Source organism: Mugil cephalus, chromosome 1 (genome assembly GCF_022458985.1).
Source record: "Mugil cephalus isolate CIBA_MC_2020 chromosome 1, CIBA_Mcephalus_1.1, whole genome shotgun sequence".
Taxonomy (NCBI): Eukaryota; Metazoa; Chordata; class Actinopteri; order Mugiliformes; family Mugilidae; genus Mugil; species Mugil cephalus.
In genome coordinates this window covers 42,690,531-42,714,585 of record NC_061770.1, presented here as the reverse complement: position 1 = coordinate 42,714,585, position 24,055 = coordinate 42,690,531, and the positions used below count along the sequence as shown (strand labels likewise).

Below are 24,055 nucleotides of genomic sequence, written 5' to 3'. Positions count from 1 at the left end.
TGCATCTCAAATGATTTCACGCAGTGGGAAGCGGCGCCGCATCCATACATGTGTTGAGGAGATGCAGACTCATCAGACACATCAGCTCCCAGACAATAACCTCCAAAGACATATCCCATGAGGGACTAGCAATGATTGCACACACGGAAAAAAAAAAAAAAACAGGCTGCAGCATTCGTGCAGACACTATGCAAATGCAGTCAAATTGTTCTAAATGTATCCTTCATAGCACGTTTCAATTACAGCGTGATTACCCTCCGTGCAGCTCGCACCACCTATAGGTGACATGTTTATCCAGAGCCTGTGCACAGCCGTGATGTTCAAAGCACAAAGCGAGGAGCATCTAATAAAAGGGAGCCACTCATTTCAGTCTGTCACAGCATGGTACGACACAGCCTTCATTTCAAAATGCATTACAGCACTCACAAGCTCAGTGACGTGCTATCACTCAGACACAGGGTGCTATTAGCGCTCGCTTAGAGGGCTGTAATGGAACCAAACACCCCACAAGAGCAGCCCTTTATATATATGTTTATAAGTGGGCTAAACTAGAATAGGTGGAGTTTGGGTTTGATAGCTGAATGTCAATGTGGCGTTCTTAGGGGCTGCTCGGATGCTCGTGTATTGACAGCCCGCGCGAGCCGGTGACATGGTTGCCGCGCGTCCGCCTCTGACGGGTTGCGGGCCTGGCATACAGACGAAGCCGGCGGCGGCAGCGTGGCTCGTCTTCAGACAAAATGTGAATGCTAACTACGAGGCCTCTGCCAGTCGCCGCGACTCAACCGCTGCCAGCAGGAGAGGCAGGTGGTGCACGGGCCAGTGGAGAAAGAGTCCCAAAAGAGGAGAACATCAGCACATTCACCAGCACGCTAATTAGATGTGAACCAGATTAAGGTAATTCTGAGATAATTACACCTATTGCTATTGGACCAGTTTTTCTTTTTTCTTTAATTACGACTGAAATCGTAATCAGATGAGATAAACTGCATCTCTTTTTCCACTTCCTTACAACATGAATTCAAACATTTAAAGTTTGAATTGAGCAGAGCAAATCTGATGCCAATTAAAAGATTAATTTTGAATAAAAAAGGCTTTAGTGTCAAACACTGGATGGTTGTCACCCTCAGCGGTTGCCATCTTGGACCGATGTTTGTGAAAAGGTTGGCCGGGGATGTTGTGGGTGCTTTAGGGTTGGAATTAACACAATACAATACAAATGGTTAGTGGTTTACTTCTACCACTACACTGTTGTGAGATAGAGGCCATCAATATGTTTACTGAGCTAAAATGTGTGTAGATGTGATTAGCTGGTCAACCTGTGTCATCATGTGTCGTCATGTCAACACAACTGTACAACTAAACACAAATGACACTATTCTGACACAATTCACAAGAAACCGTGTCTGAAATGAGACACACCTGTGGTATCGTCGTTACTATGTCCATTGTGCAAAGGTTAATAGGTGGTTGCTACGGCAACGTAGGTTAACTGAGGACTTTCAGCGATACAAACATAACCCTGTAGCCCTGTAGCTAATAATTCATCTTCAGTAGCCAATCCTGAAAGTGAAGCAAAAAGAGGAAACAAAAATTTACCCGACTGGCAAAAAGGACACAGCACTAACTAGCACCTTGGTTGGCGTTACAGAGCGAGCCACACTAATGGCTGCACAAGTATAAACAGCTCACATCAGCGTTAGCTACATACGTAGGTTACGGTGCCTATGTCCTGCGGTCCTCTAAATGAGCCTTAACCCTCGGGAGTCCAGAGTATAATCGTCCGTTTTTGACTACTTTTGGTTTTACCTTTATATTTCATCTTAAAAATGATTTACATTTTTCACTCTGAAAACCACCAACCTGTAGAACGGGCATATTTATAACTTACAATGCACATCTAAAGATAACGTTTTAAATGCGTATGCACAAATTTAGCAAACAACAAAGCTACTCTCAACTATTTCCCCTAAAATGCAGGAAATGCATTTTTGTACAATTATTTACAATCATTAACATCAGGTGTGACAATAAGTACTAGCTAGTGTCTTAAAATCTCTTGCTTCTTTCTCTATGGCTGCATCACTCCCACAACCTTTCCCTCTTCCTTAGCAACCATTGATACTTAATTTCCTGATTGGTCAAGGGGATGCATCCACCCACAGGAAACTGGCTGTCCTGTTTTTTTTTCTTTTTTTTTTAAATTTCTTTTACTTTTGAGCATTTGAAGCTGGTAAGTGATCTCAGCTCGCTAGCATTGTGCTATTCTCCCGTGTACCAGATCAACATGACGGTAATATTCAGGAAAAAAGTGTGGCGTAAATTATTTATAATAAAAACATTATTTATATTTATAATAAAAAAACTGGTATAGTTTGAAGTTAGCACTTTCAACAAAAATTGAAACGGTGATGCAGTGATGCTGCATCGTCTTAAATTGGTCATGTGATCTGGACACACCGGCACGTTCCTGGACTCCAGATGGTTAGTGCACATACGCACCATGGATTGGGGGAACAGCTTTCTTACAGTGATTTATAGATAAAGACAGGCTTCAGTCCGCTTGAAGTGAATGTAGATCCTTGGTGACCTTAAGGGCCACAACTACACACTAAGTAAGTCCCATTCATGTCAAGAGATACCTTACAGAGTGCGCCTGACATTTCAACAGTGTCTGCCACCGCTTCACGGCAACACATGTATGGGTAATGGTAGTTGGTGTGCGAGAAGAATTAATTCTAAACATCTTGGTATGGCTGATAAATCATTACAGGATTTTTTTTCTTCTAATGCAAATTCATGAACACAAAGAACCAAAGCAACCCCATTAATGAATCCAGCTATTTTCAGTTTCGCCTCTGTTTCTGTAGTCTCTTTCCAGACATTAGCCCAGTAATCAAACAGCTCGTAGAAAGCGCAGTTATTGGGGGAAATCAGGTTACTGGAAAGCATGTAAATTCGTTAATCACACTATTACATTGTTTGGATTTTTTCCAGCGATTGGGTTATAGTGTGCATGTAAACATGCTGCGTGATGAATAGAAAGGGGGGAAAAGGAGACAGGAAAAGTGTGAGATGAAGGAGGAACACTGAGCTAAAATATTAATGAACGAGTGCATATGCATCACTGCTGTTGCCGAAGAGTTGGAGATCATGAAGTAGGCAGCGAAGGGAGAAATAATTATCTCCAAGAATTACTGTGTAGCGTTTACTTAAAGATTACAAATCTGATCAAAGCGAGTTAATTGTAATTGAGTTAAGTGATACATCAACAATGTTTTGCTTCTCATTATCACAATATCCACGCTGATACTGTATTCTTCTAAAAGCCAAATATAAGTGTTTCAGTCTCCATGCCCTGGCTTTAGGCTATGCCCCATCTCAAGAAGACTTTCTCTCTTCAAATCGCTTGTTTCTGTTTTGTTCTCGTCTTCTTTTAGACCTTAATGAGCTTAGCCACAGGTGCCTAGCAACGGCCCTGACAGCCTGACAATGAAACGGTCGGGGGTGGCGTTCGTTTGTTGTGCTAACCTCGACATGCTAAAGCTACGGCGCTGCAGTCACAAACGCCATTGAATCCTCTCGCCCCGATCCCTCCTTTGGCACCCACCCATTCTCAGTTCATACCGCCCACACCTTTCATTCACTTAGCAACTTCCTCTCCTAAGACACAGTGTTCTGGCTCTTAGTGGCGTTGTAGTTACCTTTAAGGATCGCTGCAACGCCCCCGGTAGCAACGAGAAGCTAAAAAGACGTACTTCACCCTGGTACTTTGTGTTAGTTTTCTGTTCTTGACTGTAGCAGGACCCGTTGATTCATTCCTGTAGGGATTTTCAGTCGGAGTGGGCGGCCGGGAGAACAAGGGAGCTACAGGGTGCATCAATTTTCTGACATGTTTCAAACTACCTCTTTGCAGATAATCAGCTGCTTTTCACACAGCTGATTATCTGAACTCTGTGGTACTAAAGTAAAAAGCAAAGAGCAATTGTTTGATAACGCCCAGACGTCCATTTGTATTCTCAAAAGGGCATGTCCAATGTGGAACCAAAGCTTTGGAAATAAAGGGAAGCGAACATACGTTCAGCTTTGGAAATAAAGTGAGGTAGACAAAGTCAATGCGGAGTAGCAATTTAGATAAAGTCCATCCCTTCTGAGTGCTCAAGGGTGTTTTGACCTCAAAGGCAAGAGTAACCATGCTTAGAAAGATCCCAATTTCATTCTGCTTTAAGTGCGGTAATAAGTCAACAAAATAGCTCAGATAGACTATATGTATATTCACTCCACACTCGCCTAGAGCTCTACATTTCCTGAATTCAGACTACTTGGTTAAAGCCCCAAAAACTTGTGTATATATTACCTTAATGTTAGCAATCAATTACACTGGAAAAGCCAAAGCGCGGTAAGACTACACCCTGTCTGCCCTGACAAATAGGTCTCCTCGTCCCGGTTTCCGCACAACGGGGTCATAACTCTGAGGACAAGGCTCACGTCTGGCAGCGGAGCTCATCAAGAACAATGTTACTTTGACAAATACCTGATAAAGTATTCATATTATTGCTAATGGCCATTGATTTGCATCAGAACAAATTCATGACTGGTATTGATTAGCAGACAGGTACGGCGAGGGTGATTCTTGACCCAATTAACCCTCAGCAGAAACATCTCACTACAACATACGACCAACCTGATGTAGCGTTTTTGTATTGATTTTCCACTTGTAGATTTGGAAACCTGGCCACATCTCAAGGGTCAGTCATAGTTCAGGCCAAAGGGCATGTTAATATACTGTGTGTGCTGATTCTAAATACCAGGTTTTGTAACGTTTTCCATTTTTTTAAGCAATAAAACTTCATGGAGTGGCTGTAATTCAATTTCACCAGACCTCAGGTGTGAATTAAAGCATCTCTCATTAACTGAAGATCAGCTGATTATGTTTTCAAGACAATTTTTTAATAAACGCAGCCACTCAAGTCAGTTACTCCGCAGCATTAATCAACTTTTTTGCCAACGACCGTGACTGTGTGTGTGTGTGGACATATTAAAACACTCATGTGACCTCATTCTCAAATTCTTAACGGGAGCTGAAACTACTCCTTGCTATTATCATTATCATTTGAGGCCATCATCTATCCTGACACGACAGATGGTTTGTTAAACAGAGTCGTTTGAGAAGTCGACCTTGGGATCTGCTAGATAAAGGGAAGGCACTACCTGGAAGGTGATTGGATGAGCCATCTGTCCATCACTGTCATACATCCATAACATTAACCCATTAGTCACGCCTAAAACACGTCCGTAGCTGCCAACAGATCTGAAGTCTCCCCTCCCTTGCACTGGCTAAACTGACGCTATTACCCGGGGATGTGGACAGCGCCATCTGGCGTCTTCCGAGACTGGAGCGATGTGGTGTCGTTGAATAAATACTACACAATGCTCTACCTCGACCAGTTGCAAGGAAATGTTGGATTATACACTCTACTGGTTTTTATTTACTTATTTATTTTATCCCTCTAAAAATTCCACAGGACCGCATTACAGAGCAGCTGGCATGGCGACGCCACATCCTGTTTCTATAACACCAAATATCTAAATAATTAAAACAATCATCCACAAAGTTGACACTGGAACATCCATCAGCATTATATTAACTGAACCCAACCTTAAAAAAAAAATATATATATATATTTTTTTAGTGTTTTCGTTTGGCCCAATTCCCGTCCACTAACATGGAGGAGGTGGAGCTTATGATCAATACTGCAGCCAGACACCAGGGGGAGCTCTACTTGCTCTGGCTTCACTTTAGAGGAGTTATTAATTAATGCTGCATCTTTATACTGTCTGTGGTCTGAACCACTGCAACTTGGATTCTACAATGATCTTGGGACCCTTAAGCTGTCTCATAGAGTAAGTGATCAGTAGAATAGGTACCAATACCTGACTATAACTCTTTATGTGAGTATAATCCTAAATGTCAAGTATAAAAGTACCTCATAAACATAAGAATACTGACAGGAAATCACTGTAAATCGCCAAATATGTTTTGAAAGGGACTAATGCATCAAATTAGCTAATTCATCTGATATGTGTCTTTACCTTTGAGACATGATCTTGTATGCATCTGGCAGGTAGCACCGCGTGTTCTCCATCTGCGCCGGGTCTGCGTCGCAGATCTTGTCGTCGGTGCGGCCGTAGTTGGCGCTCTCAATCATGATGACGTCGGTGCCCGGGCAGCGCAGCTCGATGGGGTAGCTCTCGCACGACAGCTCCCTCCTCACCACCGCCATGGGGATGGGTGCTCGACTGAAGGCTGCAAAGGAATGAAAATTGCACAAACGGTAAGCTCAATTATTGCCATTTAAATAAATCTGGGCGAAAAACAACGTTACAAGCGAGCGTTAGGGCGGCCTCGTGTCGGATTCAGCGTTTGTGGAGAATCACAAATCCGTATATTCCTGCAGGAATGTGCGATAACAGATGGGAGGACCTCGAATCAGAAGTTCTGACACTGAGACCTAAGAGATGAGGTTTTCCACCCTTGTCTGGAGAGTGTGGGCAGATGGGGCGCTGCTTGTTTGGAGTGGGAGGATGAGCAATACCACAGGGGGCCTCGAGAGGCCAGGAGTTGTAGAGGGAGAGAGTACGAGGTTGACACAGATCAAACATAAGGAAATAGACGCGGTGTTTGCTTTTGGCTGTGAGAAAATAAACATTCATTATATGGGCACTCGACTAAGAAATTAGAGACAGACAGAATCACGCAGTGGAAGAAAAACACAGCAGCGCTTCGGTGTAGAATCCACAAATCATAGGAGCTGACGTGTTCTTGCCTTCGGGTTTTAAGGTAAGGCTGCGTGCTTCCGGTTAAGCTGCACGCGGACAGGAGGCAGAGGGTCAAAAGGTGCTCTCTGCATAAAGCTGACGCTTAAAGTCACTTTGGCAAAAGTCTGCCGAGCCAAAACAGCCAGGAGGGCGAGTGGGACTCAGCGGCGGGCATCCGGCGATTACTGTAGCCACTGGCGATTATTCTCTCTTCCTTTGACACAGGGGCCCCGCGTGCACGCCCACGCGCGTCTGCGGAGGCTCACACCCGCGCGCGAGCCAGCATGTGCGCAGCAGACTGGAGAAGTTCTGTGTTTACAGCGAGAATAAAAAATGAGCGAGGAGCGTAAACATTGGCCCGGGTGACCGCGGGAGGACTGCAGATTTTTATAAACATCCTTTCAGGCGAGCGTCTGAGCCCCGAGAAGCCACCGCCAGACGACGTGGAAGCGCGGCCATTCATCAGGGGAGGACGGCGGTGAAAGGGAAACGTGTGAAAACGAGAGCAGACGCTATCACCTGAAATATCAATATCAAGAGGAATGGTTGCATTCATCACTTTCTATAGGGGCGTTATCAGTCCGTTGTCCAGAAACATAAAAGGAATGAGTCAGGGAAACGTGTATATGATATACTTGTATACGGAGAAGGCCTTTCGGGAAACCTTGAAAGAAATAATCTCATACACAAAGTCCATTAAGTAGTTGTTGTGGCTTTCAACCATATCACATGGCCATCGTCAGGACATGGAGTCTGACTAGTTTCTATAGATCGGTCAAACTGCAAATATGAACCAAGAAGTAAATTGGAAATCAGAACAGCTTTGGTTTTAAGGTCGTGTGATCTAAGCTACTAAACAGCCAAATGAATGTGCTGTTTCTTTCCCCATTTCTTTGCAAACATTAAAAGAATTTATCATAAAACCATGAGCACAGTATGACGTCAATACAAAAGGCCACTTTCTAGATTTTTGAGGGCTTCTAAATGCATCTATTGCATGCATATTTGATTATAGATGTCACCACATTTAATAAAGCCAGGGCCTCGCAGATGAGGACAATGGGATGTGGATCAAAGTTAGAACAAAAAGATAACCGGACCTTGAAACACATCTATCATCTTATTCCTTCTGTACGTTTTGGGTTGTGAAGTCAAATGCTTAAGTAATAAACTGCTCCGTCCGAACTGTGCGATTTTTCATCATTCCTTTTTCCTTACCCATGTAATCATCCTATTGTATGACATGCTTGTGATTCTGTCAGTGAAAAAAAAAATAAAAAAATCTTTTGTGTTACCACTTGAAGCTGTAATAATGACTATTTTCTGGCGGGAGTTACATTCGAGTGTGCCCTGTATTGTGTTGGATAACACCGCACGCTTCTGTCATTGCCGGCTTTTCCCTTTCTTCATTTAAGGCCGACAGGCTGGCCATGTTTAATTATATATCTTAAAACTGCTGGGTGCAACAATGTCAACCTGACTTTTCTTGTAATCCCAGACTGACTCGACAATGATGAGATCAAGGCTTTGCGGGCGCCACACCATCTGTCCAAGAACCCTTTGTTCTTGTACTTGCAGGAGACACTTATTTATGACTCTGTAGTATGTTTGGGGTTACTGAAGAATATATTTTGATCCCATCAGAGGGTAACAATCATCTAAAGTGCCTAGAACTTTTGTACAAAGCTGTTCTCATGGGAGTTAGTGAAACGAAATTGTAATATGTAATTAAAGTGACATGGGCACAAATTTGAAAGTAATTCATTTCACTTTGAAGTATCTTTTGTGCCCGCAAACCATAATTGAAAGGGTGTGTTTTAACCAAAACCATATTTTTTGCCCAAGCCATGTTTTTGTTGCCCAAACCCAACCAAATGTTCTTGTTGCAAAAGAAATTAAAATAATAATAACTTAGTGTTGTAAGTATTTAAACCTGACAAATGTTCTGGTTTCCTAACCTAACCATGTATTCCTAAACTTAACCAAGTGTTCTGGTTGCCTTAACCATAACCAAGTGTTCTTAAACTTAACCAAGTGTTCTGGTTGCCTTAACCATAACCAAGTGTTCTTAAACTTAACCAAGTGTTCTGGTTGCCTAAACCAACCAAGTGTTCTGGTTGCCCAAGCCTAACGAATTGCTCTAGTTGCCTAAACCAACCAAGTGTTCTGGTTGCCCAAGCCTAACGAATTGTTCTGGTTGCCCAAGCCTAACGAATTGTTCTAGTTGCCTAAACCAACCAAGTGTTCTGGTTGCCCAAGCCTAACGAATTGTTCTAGTTGCCTAAACCAACCAAGTATTCTGGTTGCCCAAGCCTAAGGAATTGTTCTAGTTGCCTAAACCAACCAAGTGTTCCTAATGTCTAAATATAACCAAGTAGGGAGCCAAAGCAAGTGTTCAGCAGTTGAACAGTAATGGAGTTGTACAATGCTCTAACCCTACGCTGGGGGAGTCAAACTGGTGCCACCACCAACCATTCAGGTCCCTATGATGGACTTTTGTTAATCTTTCTTTCTCTCAGTTGTGCATTTCTATCCGAGAGAGTTACTGCCAATTAAAGTACATCATTTCCGAGGTGTGCAACGTTTAAACTAAAATATAGGCAAATTTGTGATTGTGGACAATATTTAGGGAAGTCTGTTCTTCTTTTCTTCTCTTTGTGCAGAACTGCATGCCCATGAATGGCGTTGCGTTTTTAGGCACGCCATTTCCAGCTACTAAAAGTCAGTCAAGCTACCACTTTTAATCGTTCCCTTGAAATAAACAGAGACAATGCAAAGACCCGCGGCGAGGTGAAACAACAAAAGAAGCCCCTCATTATGGTGTCACTTCATTTTGTCTCATAAATCATTCAAACCCCAAACACAGTAAAGCGCACTTGCCATTGAAACACCACAGACTGGAATAATTATATTCAATGTGGTGATGAAAGCCATCAATTATCTTCCCCTTAATGGGATTTATTCCGCCTCCTGAAAAGTACTGGTGTGGATCACACCAAACTTTGTTGAAACTGACAACAACGGAAAAAGGGGGGGGGGGTAGCATAGGTGGACTCAGACAGGTGCACTGAGATACATGTATATTTTTTTTTTATTAAAGCGCGATTGACCCTCTCAGTTAGAAAACATTGCGCCATTTATCCTGGTAAATGTGATCTCTATGATTTGCCATGAAACCTTAGAACAACTCCCTAAAACCTTGTAAAGTGAAGGGAGCAACCGACGCCAGCGTCCTCAAAAGAGGCATTAAAAAAACATCAGACAGTAGCGAATATGACGCTGTCAACATGGGCACCAGCAATCCCCTAATGTAAGCAAGTAAAAGCATGCCAGCTATGTCTCGGATTACCCGGCTAGTCAACAACTGTGGTGTAATTACATTTGTGCCTGGAGGCGGTGATTGATAGGGCTCAGGTTCCTCAGGTGCCAGAGCCAGCATCCTGTCCCGCTTGCACGTATTGCTGTCTACCTGCGCGCACACACCATTGTCGGATCCATTGAAAATCGAAATGGTCTTATTTAAAAGTCCATCCTCTTCTCTAAGTTCCCATGTTCTATTCACTTCCCCCTCTCCAGCTAATACTTTGGAGGTGTATTTATATGCAGCGCATATCTCTTTCCTCCACTGCAGATTCTCCCTGGATAATTCCTCTGACAAGTGCACTGCTGAATAAGGCCAACACACACACACAAAAAAAAAAAAAAAGGGAGGAGTAGTTCGGGGTGAGAAAAGTGTAATGGTCACCCTGGTTACTTCCATTACTTTCACACCACCAAACTGTGTTTTTAATCGCGTGGCCTGCAAATGACGTAACTCGCAAATGAATATTTCAGAAAACGCAATTACTCGCCAAAAAGGGCAACAGAAAGGTCAGGGAGAAAAATGGCCATTTTGAAAATGTCGCTCCCCCGCAGAGCTTTTAAAAATCACTCTGAGAGAGGGGGAAAGCTTTGGAGTTCTCATTGTGGTTTCGCTAATAGCGAGCAAAGAAGGCAGAAATGTTTGCTGTTAGAATAAAATAAAAAATAAAAAAAAAATAAATAAAAAAAAGCTTATTGTTGGGTCACTGACACGGAGCACGGACCCATTGACTTCCCGGAGCCAGCGGGCGTTGAAGAGCAACAATGACATTTAAAAGTCATCACTTGGTAACAAAACAGGAGCCTTTGGGAGCATGCTTTTCATTTCATCTCCCAAGAAAGCATATCATGGAGAGGCAGTTAAGGTCGACCAACACACACATTTACAATGAACCCCGGTGACTTAGCCTCGGATCAACGGGATTGTGGTGCACGCTCGAGAAACATTAGCTTTTAGATCATTTTCAGGCTTCGGGCGGGAGCGTGTAAGCTAGCACACGGCGGATCATTTCTCAATAAATATGTTCCCTACAATTAGTCTGGCAAGATGCCAAATACGTCCCTAGTAAAGGAGAAAGAAAAAAAAATACTTTAGGCTATTAATATGCACGGATGTTCCATTTTTATTATTTCAATGCGGCTTAGTTTCTGTAGCAGACAATCTAAAGTGTGTACGTGAATGTGTGTGGGGGGGCTGCATAGAATGAACTCTGACTTCATTGAATTAATGTGAGATTGATGGAAGAGAGGGGAGGAGATGGCGAGGGAGCTGATTCAACAGATCAAATGTCTCGTTTTTCCTCCGAGAATCACTGGATGGGTCCGGCCCCCAGAGCTAGTGATTAATTAGTGCATCTGAATCTGGATCCCGTTATTTGATTAGACCAATGGGAGCTTGTCACATCAACTTCTTGGGTTGCAACAAATGACATTTTCTGGTGGGCGGAGGGCACGGAGCGAGTCAAACCGCGAGGCTGCTTTGCAAACTGGAGGGAGAAATCTCTGCAGCTCGCATGAAAAAAAAAAAGAGGGGAGCTTTTTCAATAATGCAAGAGGGATTATTTATTTTGAAGTGAGAAATGGTTCAAGCAAATTGTTCTCCCAAATAAATTGCATTTACATGTGGCCTAAGGCGGGCTAAGTCTCTGAGGCTTTTTGCGCGCCGTGCGAAATGATCCAGGAACTGAACTGTCAGAGAACTCGGCAGATGGAGCGTTTCAGAGAACGGCATCAATAAAGCAATGTTTGCATGTGAAAAATGGGACTCCGAACCGGAGCCATCAGGTTCGTAGCGCACTGAACTTCTGAAAAAGTTTCACCGCCGCGCAGAAACATGTGCGGCCGGATGACATATAATACCTCTGTAATAATAAATTCACGGGCCGACCGCAGGAGCAATCATGACAAACTCCTCAAATCGACTTGATGGCTTTTGACACTTTGACCAACAATGCTGCTAAGCACAATTAGCATTACTCATCGTGACAGGGCCCAGATATCCGCTCAACGCGCCGGACGAGCGAGCCATTTGTTTTGCTTCTGCTCGCGTTTCGCCGACACACATTCGAACACATTAATTGGCAACGCACAACGCGAATTTCAGCCGAGGGGGGAGAGACTGATGGTGGTTTGTTTTTTTTTTCTATCTCCGCGGGGCGGCGACGTGCGTGCGCGGGCTTCAAAACTGTCAATCAAACAACCCAGGATGCCCGGAGTGAAACGAGCTCTTCTGTGTTAACAAATTAGCTCGCAGGGACGCAGATACAGAGCGGCCCTCGGAGCAAACCTCAGATATTCAACGTGCGCGGGGGCTTATTGGATCAGCCCCCCCCCCCCTCACGTGGCGAATATCTGAGGTTTTCTTATGAGAGAGTGCGACGTCTATCTGATGAAATCCACGAGATCATTACACGGCAGCGGGGGCCACTGCTTTGTTTTCCCTCGCCCGCAACGCATCGACACGGTTAAAGTTAATAAGTGCGAGAGTTAATAAATTGGTTACTGGATGCCGGGGAATCTGCAGAGCGCAGCAATTTCCTTCCCTCCGTGATATACTTCCAGCAGACAGAAGCCTCATATTTGCACCGACACTCAAGCAACCGACACAAGTGCCTCGCCATCGCCGCGCAAAGGCTTGATTCACGCACTCAGAACCGGGGTGAAGTGTCTTTCCATCCACATCCACTTAATTAATCTCCACTTCAATTCATTAGGTGTACAACCGTGACAAGTAGAAAATTAGGAAATGAAGAGCAAGTTTTCTATTAAGGTCTTATGTTAAAAAACACTTTGGCGTGCAAATGAACGCGTCGCGCTGTTGTGTCGAGTCCGACGAAGCTTGGGAGGAGCTGGCGATCCTGGCGGCGCTCACGATCAGGATGAAGGGCGAAGGAAGTTTTAGTCAGATAGAGAGTGGTGGCGTAAACCTGTGATTCATCTGGAAAATGGGTCATTTCCTTCTATTGAGTGAGTTATTTGCCATTAATAAAGTTGGGGAATTAAAAGCTCTCTTTTTTCAGAGGCATTTCGGCCGTTCGAGGGAGTTTTATTGTAACCGGATGAGACTCGCCGGGCTCAGCTGAACTTTTCTTCCTTGATTTAAGCGAGGAAATTTTTGGACAGTTTTACATTCCTTTACATAACGAGAGCAGAGACGTGTGTCCTGCGTTGCATCACCAAAGCGGCGCCTTGTCAGACGTTCCCCGGCCGGGAGGTGAGTCCGCGGAGCGGGCGGCTGAACGCGACGGCGGCTCACAACAGCGAGGGCCGGGCTTTGTTCGTCTCCCATCATGTCTGACATCCTTTCGCTATTTCCTCTCCTTTCAGTGCCTCCTCCCTCCCTCCCTCCCCTCCCCACTCACTCTGCCTCCTTCCTGTAACCCACCCACATGTGCCGGCATCACTCAAGGGAACATCTCAGCCAAGACTAATGCACCTTGGCCCCCACCTACTGCACAGTGCCTCCTAGGCTAAAGTGAACACAATCCCCGTCGCAACACACACACACACACACACACGCAGGAGATGCACGGCGGCGCGCACACACACACACAGAACTCCCCGAGCAGGCGTGACTCAACATGCCCCTATAGTAACACATGCCCCGGTAGTAATTGAGGTCAAAGAAAAGAAACAACAGGCTGATTTTCGTCTTGTGTGAGGGGAAAGAGGTCTTTTCCTTACTCTTCCTTGACTACACATCATCAGATGGAAGTGCCTAGCAGCACACTGGAGGCGAGAGCTCGGCTAAGTTTAGTGGAGTGAGCTGAGAGAAAACTGCGGGGAACCCACGCTGATGTGAAGTTCTGCAGGAAAAGGAGGTTTAGATAAGTACCAGGAACACAGCAACAAGAAAGAAGAAGAAGAAGAACAAGCACACATGGCGTAGAAATTACAACCCGAAATGACTAATCGAGTTCAAGGGTTTATCTTGTGCTGTGTGCTTGGGCCAATGCTGTGTATGCAAAATACGTATGAGCGCTGACATGAGCTCGCAGATGGAAGCAATGATATTATGGGGACTTAACTGTTGCAGACAGCTGCTGCTTTGGTGGCAAATAGGTGGGGCTTTGACTCCAGAGCAGAGATCTTCAATGGTTTTTAGGCCAAGGTCCCATAAAACTGATGACAAGATTAAGTAGGGACCACCTACCTACTGTCTGTGTTCTATATTAATCTCTGCCTAGCGGCGTTTATAAATTTACATAATTATCATTTAGCATTCAATATTAAGCTATTCAAGTAATACACAGGTTCAAATATTCATTTTTTTATTTCAAGCATGTGCAACAGTAAAAGGGCCGTGCAACTGCCGTAAACATAAACATACCTGACGTAAACAACATAACTGATATATATATATACACACACATATATATAGAAACTCAGCTAAATGCAGTAGGGACAATGAATCACCAGCCACGTCATGACACACACACTCCCACATTAGTGAGACGTCTGACCCCGAGGAGAAGCACACAACTTATCTAACCTTGGATGAATGCATGCTGATGGGAGCGAGCGCCGCACTGTTAGCTTTTCTTCTGCTAATAATGCAGCGTGCGTCTGGGATTCCACCCGGGGACCGAACAGGCTCCCGGCCAATTGCGGGGAACCTGACGGAGTCAGCGTGCAATATGTAGCCTTGTGATTGGCTCGGCGGCGGTAGGAGCGGGTCCCACTGTGTACAGGAGGGCTCAGACTGACAGGTCTCAACTAGTGCGGCGCTTCCCTGTGAAACGGTGCGCTGTTGAGACAGCTCCTGCACGGCTGGCTGAGAGAAGTGCTGACTGAAAGATAACGTCTTCTGCCTCCATTTATCCCTTTGCTGAAATGCGTTGGAATCATGTCAATGTGTAGTATTTAAAGACATTTTTTAAATGTCTATTCAACCCGAGATTCTGCGAGACCCCCTGTTGAAGACCTGGGCTCAAGATTGAGTTTAAATTCATCAGTGTCCCACTGATTTATTTAGGCTGCTAATGACAAGAGTAGCTGAAGTCACATTATTCGAACTGATCGAAGCACGAGACTGGAGAATTTAATAAAATCGTGAAAAATTTTGGTTTTGACAATGGTTTTGTGAGTTGGACTTAATCTAAATTACGTGAAATCATGTGAAATCCCAACTTCCAAGCTAACTAGCAAATGACTAAAAACCAAATAGTTGGAGTATGAATTAGCAAGCAGTAAAACATAAGTTTATCAAAACCAAAACATCTTTTGTTAGAAACTAAAAATTGATGGAAGTTAAGGGTTACTGGACATGCCGCGTGTTCTGCCGCCTATTCAGCGTTTTAAATTGACCCAGCGGGGTCCTGACTGGTCCTGACGGTGCTGGACACGCAAAAATTTAAGGCCACAGATGCTCGCCGAGAAACCCAGCGCTGGCTCGGCATGTCGGTCGCAGGTTGTGCGAATGGATGTTTCTGGAGCACACACCTGGTTTCAGACCTGCTGAAAACGTAAGAATTATTTCCTTAAGTACTCGTGTCAACCCGGGGCAGACTCAAGCAGATGGGTCCCCTCGCAACAGCTGGGTTCTGCTTAAGGTGTCTGTGGAGAGGGAGTTTATCCTTTAGCCGCTGATGCCCCTGCGCTCGCTCTGAGGGTCTTGGCTCACGGCTCGAGTTTACATTGTTTGTGGCGCTACGTAAGTAAACTGGATTAAATTGTGTACATTATGTTTCCTTCGACGTTCCGCTATTTTCAAAGGTTTGTAATGTGAGGCCATCATGTTCAGCATAAACCAGCTCTGCATATTTCTCAATTATTTATCAGATAATTTTATTTTTTTTAATTGGACTTGCTTAACTTCAGGTAGCACCATTCATTTCAACACTTCGCTGCACTTCATTCATCGCCATAGCAACCCACACGGTTGTACGTCCTTTCACATAAAATGTAGCACAGGCCGATGACAGAAAATATGTTCTCTCGTAATGAATGGGAAACCAGGCAATATAGCTGCCTGAATGGATCCCCGGGGCTCTACTTATTATGGCTGTATTAATGGAGCAATACCGGGAGCAAATGGAACTGAACTGCAGCACTAACGCGCTGACCACCGGGTTAGCATCCGCCGCCACAGTAAAACTGATAATAACTCGCTGCCTCTGTCACAATATGACTTTTCTTCATATTCACAACTCACTTATTCCGAGCTGATCCGAGCCAACGACATGAAAACGTCAGATGTGGAGGCACGGGGTGTTCGTCGGAGGCTGATGAAAGCGAATGTTTTCACGAAATAAGCAGAACCCGTTAATGCGAAACAAGCGCGCTGGCTGCCGATGAAACCTTCAGACGGTTTCCTGCTTGTCGCGAGGTAGGGACATGAAAACTCGGGTCTAATTTGGAATATGCGGCAAGCGAGGATTTTTCAATTTCTTACCATTTGAAGACACAAAAAACCGGGAGCCGGGGCTCGCGGCATCCTTGTGTGAACTTGTTTGCATTCCATTTTATCAGAAGTATCCTCACGCACGGCGCCAACTCCCTGAATTGCATTTCGGTGATGTGTTTTCTGTGGCGGAGCACGTTCAGAAATAAGCCAATTCTCTCCCTCGTACTCCTCCTGCGAGTGCAGTTTTTCATACTATTTATTTATTTATTTATTTATTTTTTTTACCGCAGTGTAATATCCGAGGGCAAAAAAGCATGAATTAATACCAATTAAAGCTCCGTGCTGTAATGTTTACTTACATGATGAAGACCAGGAAATTATTAAAAATGACAAAATTAAAACTGATTTCATGCAGCTGTTGTGTTGCGGGGAGAACAAAGACATTCTTTTCACATTGTTACACTATTTGTGACAGCCGATTCATAACACAAAGCGGAAAAAACGTAGCTCTATAGCTTCTTATTTGACTGCGGATATTCGAGATGTTTCAGCAGAGAGATAAAGCCGATTGGAGCTCTGAGCGTGCGATATCAAAACCCTGAAAGGTTTCTTTTTTACAGGTATTTGAATGAGTCCAGATAACACTCAGATGAAGTGGGGAAGCGGTCGGGTGGGGGCGGAGGTTTGACCTATATACAGTAAGAATCTAAAGGGTGGTGCAATTTAATGTACCGGATGGCATCAGCAGATTAAAACCTATCCGCCTCTGTGCTTAACGGCAGCCGCGGTCTTTTGTTCTTTCCCTTGTGATTTGTTCAGTCTTACTGTACACGCGAGTTCGCATCTGCACCACTTTCCTGCATTAACCGCCGGGTGCTTCTCCCGAGGGACGGGCTCACACAACAGCGCGACGGCGTTCAAGGATGACGGTTTTTTAAAGCTTCGTTTCACCTCCCCTCTGCTCTGCCACGGCGTCCACAGCAGGGCGTGTCGCCGATTCAATCTTGCGCCGGGTGCCCGGCCTGTCCTGCGGAAAAACGGGGCCGCACCGCGGGCCACTGCAGGGGTCGTGAGACTGTGCGTCGCAGAGAAAGTGAGGTCTCTTTCGGTGATTTCAGAGATTGCGGCGCGAAGGTGAAGGGAACGTGCGGGGTGACACTGATGGAAAAGTTGGGAGAAAAGCGAGATAAAAAAGGTAAGAAGGAGAAAACAACAACTTAGTGTTGGGGACGGGTATAAAACCACCCACGGAGTGCGATGTGATCTCATTCCACATGTATGCAATCAAGGCTGAGATTAGCCTGGGCGACTACGCCGCACCTGAGAGACCGCGATGATTTCCTTTGATCGTCTTTCCTCCTGCATTCCAAGCGGCAGGTTATCAGACGTGGGGCTATTGTGCAGAAACAATGATTGCTGAATATGCATGAAGCCGCGGTTCTCACGCGTCACGTCATCTGGCTACAACTCTCAACATGTGGCATATTGGGATCCGACAACGAGCGGGGGGGAGACGCGCGGGAAACCGACGTCAGGGGCCGCGCGCCGCATCACACGCGCAGGTGTAGCGCTGTGATGCGTGATAGAATATCACATTGAGGAATGGTGGCAACTCAAACAACAACCAATTTATTTTGTGAACCTGTTACTAGGAAGCACAGGTTTCGGCGGATGTCTTATTTAAAGCTGAGCTGCTGCAAACAATTGTTTCTGTATATCATGCATTTCAGATGGGCCACTAAATCCTAGTGGAGATCAAATGTTGAGAAACAATGTACATCGCCAGTCAGTTTGGATACAGCTTGTCAGTGAATGGAATGAGAAGGTGTGTCCTAACTTTTGACTGGGAGTGTGCATAACCTTTTGACTTATGGGATAGTGTCTTAAAAAAACATCTATTAGTTAGTCCACAGCTAATCCTGCTCCCAACTGACGAGAAACTGACCAGCAAGCAAAATATAGTCACATTAACTGTTGCGCAATTATTGCACAATGAAAGTGCAGTTACTTGTTCCAGTAACCGAAACACTGGGGAACATTTATACTAATCCTATTATAACCAAGATTTCCTATATGCAATAATGTCAGCTAGTGTGCTACTGTCCCTCTGCTGCTGCTAAGGGTCGCACACACAGGAATAGACTAGCAGTAATGTGGTGACAATACACAATAATAGAAGAAGTCATTTGCTAAAAAAAAAAAAAAGGCAATAGGGAGTGGGCAGGTCACAAGTTGGACTAATCTGAGCTGTGAGGCGACGCAACTGAGGCTCCAGTGGGAGGAAGTGATGCAGTATGACTGGTTCTTTGGTTCCCACCGCATTAAAAACTGTGCTGAACCAGGCAGAGCTCAGAACCCAGAAGAATCAGCACCGTCCGTAAATCCATAGGAGTATTTTTTTATGTTCTGCTCGCCTCACTCAGAAACATTTGGGGTGGGAAATATAACCCAGTCAACCAGGGCCAAGACGTCCACTAGCAACCAACCGTCAGCTTCAAAGAGATGGTGCGATGAGCAAATCGCTTTATATGAGGACAGGGCTTAACGCTGCAAATTTCCCCTTTGTGGGATCAAAAACGAAAAAAAGACTTATCCAAGTCATGTCTAAGATGACTTAGGAATTATTTATAGTCTAGAGATAGGAGAGGCTGCAGGCTTGTGAGTCAGACTGTATGTGTTCTATGAAACATTATGACAGCACAATAGTTGAACGCAATGTGAAATTGCTTGTTTCGTTGTCAGAACATTGGACTGACTGTGTGTGAATGAACTGTGATTGGATTTTTCTGTTTGTTTGCGTTTTAAATTCTGATTTGCGCCAGCAGTTCTTCACCTAAAAGGAGATTCTTCGGTTCACAGGGTGATTAAATGGACAAAGACAATGATTTACCGAGCATTATTTAGTTATTTTCTTTTTTATCAAATACCAAAAGTATACAAAACATTTCCAAAAGGAAAAAATATGTTTAAGGGGAAACTGTTCATACGTCACAAACCTGTGCAACGTGTCTCAAGGGGTTCTATTTCAAGGGGACATGTGTTAAATGTAAACGGGAAGCGTCACCTTGGAGGTCATCGAGGAAGCTGTTTGCTTACCTTTGGCTGATTGGTGCTGTAGAAAGGCATTATGTGTTAGCTGTTAGCATTTCCTGCCGGCCTTGCAACTACAAAAATAAAGGCCTCAAGTGCAAGATCTTACATTAAAGGGCATATTTGTATTTGAACATGTTTTTTAAATGCTTAAAGGTGCATGCGTTCTCATGGGGCTCATTTATGACGTGTCAAATGTGAGCTTGGGATTTATATCCATACCCCCCCCCCCAGATGAAGGGAGGTCCCCGCGATCTTCACCACGAACCCACTACAGAGTGCCCTCCATTGTGTGCGCTGAGCTAACTCGCAGCTGAGAAACATCTGCAGTGGGACCATAAAAACGGTATGCCGGGCCGTGTGATGCCGTTGCCTACTGTGGAGTGACATAGCTCGCCGCGCCTCTCGCATTTCAGCCCTTTTCCTCTGCCTATCTCGTGGCGGAGAAAGGAGTGCATTATCACTGTGAAAAAGGATCTCCCTCTCGCCCACCCCTTTCCTCCACCGCCACCAAATGAGGGGCAATGATCACGGAGGCCAGCGTACGTGAGTGTGTGCTTGCATGAGTTAATACGTGTGTGGAATAGGAGGGGGTTGAGGGGGGGTGCACCACTGGGGAATGTGCACCTGCAATTTTTCTCATTTGACACAGTTGGTCTTTTGTGAGGTCTCCGGCACAGTGAGATGTGTGTGAAAGTTATGGCTCCTGCTCGAACCCCACCTCCCCAGGAAAAAAAGACATCTTCACTTTGGTATTCTCTCTCTGTACATCTCTGTCTAGAAATGGGCGGATTACATATTTAACAGATGACCAGGAAATTCAGGCAGATACAAACAAAACCCGTAACAATCTCAGGATCTGCAGAAGAGAAAAAGTTTCAAAAGTGGCCATAAGGGAAAAACAGACTGTGCTCATGAATGACTTCATTGTATTTGAAGGACTGGCCTGTGGAGTTATTACCACCAAAATAATGAACAATGCAAGCGCGACAAAGCTGATTTCAGCTTTGACGTTTCAACACGTAAGCCAACATTAGATATAGTTTAAAGAGATGGCAGAGGTTCGTCGGACCTTGCAGCTCTGCATCGATATTAAGTGAGTCAAAGACACCTTTGAACACCATCCATCAAAGGGACATTTCTGCTACGTTGAATTTAGGGATTTGGGCCTCCACCGTGCCATGTGATGATTGAATCAATCGACTAGACAACCACGTCAGTCTCAACACTTAAAGTGTTTCAGTCGTAGACTGTCAAAAAGGCCGGATCCACCAAACCAACATCCAAGAACTAACAGCAATCAGCTCGTGCGAAATGTGTCTGAGCAAAGGCGTTGCACCTTAAAATGGCAGAAAGACGGAAACCAATGGCTAAGAAGAACTTTACCAGTTTGACTTCATCATTTGCTAACCTCTAACCCTAGCTCCTAATCCTAGCCCTAAACTCTAACCCTAACCCTAGCTCCTAACCCTAAACTCTAACCCTAACCCTATCTCCTAACCCTAAACTCTAACCCTAACCCTAGCTCCTAATCCTAACCCTAAACTCTAACTCTAACCCTAACCCTAGCTCCTAACCCTAAACTCTAACCCTAACCCTAGCTCCTAATCCTAACCCTAAACTCTAACCCTAACTGGGGTTAACAGAACCTCCAGAGTTTACAGTAGGCAGCACCCACACATTTTCCAAATGAAAACCTACACTCTCCACCAGTAATGTAGAAATGACGTAGCCACTTGGATGAAGAGTGAAACGCCTTCAAGACCATGAAAATTCGACCAAGTCCCGTTGCTTTCGTCCACGCTTTTTTTCACCATGATATCACTGACAGTCTTCTCAGTTTTGCTCACTGTTGCCGTGGCATCCGCTGACCGTTGCCTCGGCGTGTCACTCTGCATTACATCACGACTTGACGTCTGACATCCCTTAACATGTATGTAACATATAGCAATATAATTACTTCATAAGCAAGTTAAAAGTATTTTCCCTTGCCTGACTGCTTGTGGATTCTTGCCACGAGCATTTATTTTGGTCAGAATGATGTTATTGCAACTGATAAAGCTTCAAAAATATGACCCAGAACGTTGCTTTAAGCAGAGGGAGAGGAACTACTTTAGGGAGTTTATTTGATCAGGATATCAGCAATCCACGGGCTAAAATGATGACTACCCCTATGGCTGACAGCTGTGGTGCGAAACTAAGGTCGAGCCGCGACCCCTTGATACTGTACATCTGCAGAGGATTCGGGGGCGCGGGCTAAAGAAGATTTGTGTCCTTGTGCGTGGGAGGGAGGGGGCGAACGAAGGAAGGGAGGGAGAGTGTGTGCGTATCTGTGTGTACTGTGCAGAAGTTAAAAATGAATACGTACTGCTATGTATTTTCCATCCAGTTTAAAGCACTGGAACTGTAAACTACTTGACCCTGGCATCCTTCCAAACAAGAAGGCCACAAAGAGCTACCATTACTCCCGGGCTATCCATTCGCCTCTCTCCTTCCTTTTATTTTAATGAGAGCACAATTAATAAGGAAATAGACCAGCTTCCCAAAGGAGGCGAATTTCTCCACAATGGAAGCCTTCTTTTGTCAATGGCTGTATTGAATTCCCTTGCAAGGCCACTGAGCCATATTAAAGGCCATCTCTAGTATCGCCCCACCCACCCCCACACCACCACCTCTTCCTCTCTCTTATCCTCAAGGTCTCAAGGGCTAATCTGTGCCACAGCATTATTTGATCCCTCCCCCAGCCTTTTTTGATCCAAATGCAGACTTTACAATACTTTATATTGATTAGCTCGGGCAAAATCACCAGTTACCGTTCATGCTCGGTTTATTCAATAACAGAGCTGAGAGATGAGAGCGCGGGGTCCCAAACCGCCTTGTCCGTAATTGGACTGCTGCAACTGAACTACAGTGACGGGCAAAATGGTATCAGATCTTTGTTTGTGGGGGAATACATTAAAATTCAGTGGGATAGCTCGAGTGCGAGATGAGAAAAGAAAAAGAGATCAAAAGGAACAACAGCTAATTAATCCCGTACCTCTTTAGTTTTTCAATTATTCCCTTTGTTGGCCAAATAAAGGTGGCATGCTTCGCTGGGTGTTGTGAGGAAGGCACCTGTATTTTCCTCTGCCATTCACTAATGCCTCCAATTGCTCTCTCAAGGCTAAACCCAAAACAACACAATGCCTCATGCACCACACAATACAAGAGATTTAGAGATAATCTGCAAATGAAAGCAGAGACTGTATAACCTGTACTTAAATATAGTCTTCATCTACACTGCGATTCCCTTGTTCTGGTGACAGAAAGCCATTATGTATTCACCAACAGAAAGTGGCATTGAACCTCAGCTGGGGCAACTGGAACAGGACCGCACTGTTTTCCGTTGTGAGATCCCTAAGCAACATGTTGCATAAGCCGAAGTCCACATTCACAGACTCTCAGAGAGCTTCCATTGACACAAGGTCTGCGTGTCTCGGTGTCACCGGCCAGTGCCAAAAAATACCAAAAGCTCAACAATAGTCTCCTTAATGTGAAAGATAGACACGGATAAAACTCGCTAGATGAAAAGATTGCTAAATAGAAAGCTTTTTAGCGTATAGCAAGGTTGCAGCTGCATTAAATTTTTTTTTTTTTTTTTATCCTTTAGCCAGATGGGAAGGGCCCTGGGATTGGGTTAAGTCTATAACCCCATATGTGCAGAGTTTTCCTGTCTAACAAAGCAATTTGTCGTTTTTTTTCTTGAGTCTAAACTTCAATACAGAGGAGACAGAACCAGAGGGACAACCCCCCAAAAAGACAATCCATTGGTTCTTTCCTTCTTACCATATCTCATTAAATCTGTGTTAATGTCCTTTTGTAATGGATATTTTATATTTCTCCAACTGCATTTTCTATTGTGATTATTTCTTATTAAGGGCCTGTTTTAGAGTGGTTGGCAATAATTGCTGTCCGACATAAAACTGAAAGAACCAGCCGTCACCTGCCATTGCCAAGATGAAACTGCAGACCTGACTCCGCCCATTTTCTGATTTGTTCAAAAAAAAAAGAAGGAGCATTAGCGTCAGCAGAAAGCAAGGAACCTTTAAGGGCATCCAGTGACCATCACTCCAGATGGTCACTTCCTTAACTCTGCAGAACTTTAAGTATAATTTAAACAACTTAGATAAATACATACTAAGTAAATTGCAGCTGGATTCAAACTGTGTCCAAAATTTCCTGGATAATGATTTAATTCAGAATAATTAGCCAAAGGTCTACCTCCAGCATATTTGATGTTTGTTTGTTTGTGTCTGTGTGTATGAACCCCCCTCTCCAATTAGTTTGCTACTGTAATTAATTCCATTTCTACACTTGCGTCAACATACACTAAAGAAAAAGTTGTAAAACCACCAAGGTCTTTGCATTGCTTCTGCAATCTTCAAAAAGGGGTAACTGTATTTG

At 44.4% G+C, this 24,055-nt stretch overlaps 1 protein-coding gene across 13 annotated transcripts in view; it reads right to left on the bottom strand.

Annotated features, from left to right (window-relative positions):
• The window catches only part of LOC125005875 (adhesion G protein-coupled receptor L3-like), a 220,666-nt gene that overhangs the window by 128,166 nt on the left and 68,445 nt on the right, over nt 1-24,055 (bottom strand). For all 13 annotated transcript variants that reach the window (XM_047581567.1, XM_047581575.1, XM_047581599.1 and 10 more), the window contains exon 4: nt 6,091-6,304. In XM_047581567.1, coding sequence (XP_047437523.1) covers nt 6,091-6,304 — 214 coding nt within the window. The remainder of the gene's footprint in view (nt 1-6,090; nt 6,305-24,055) is intronic.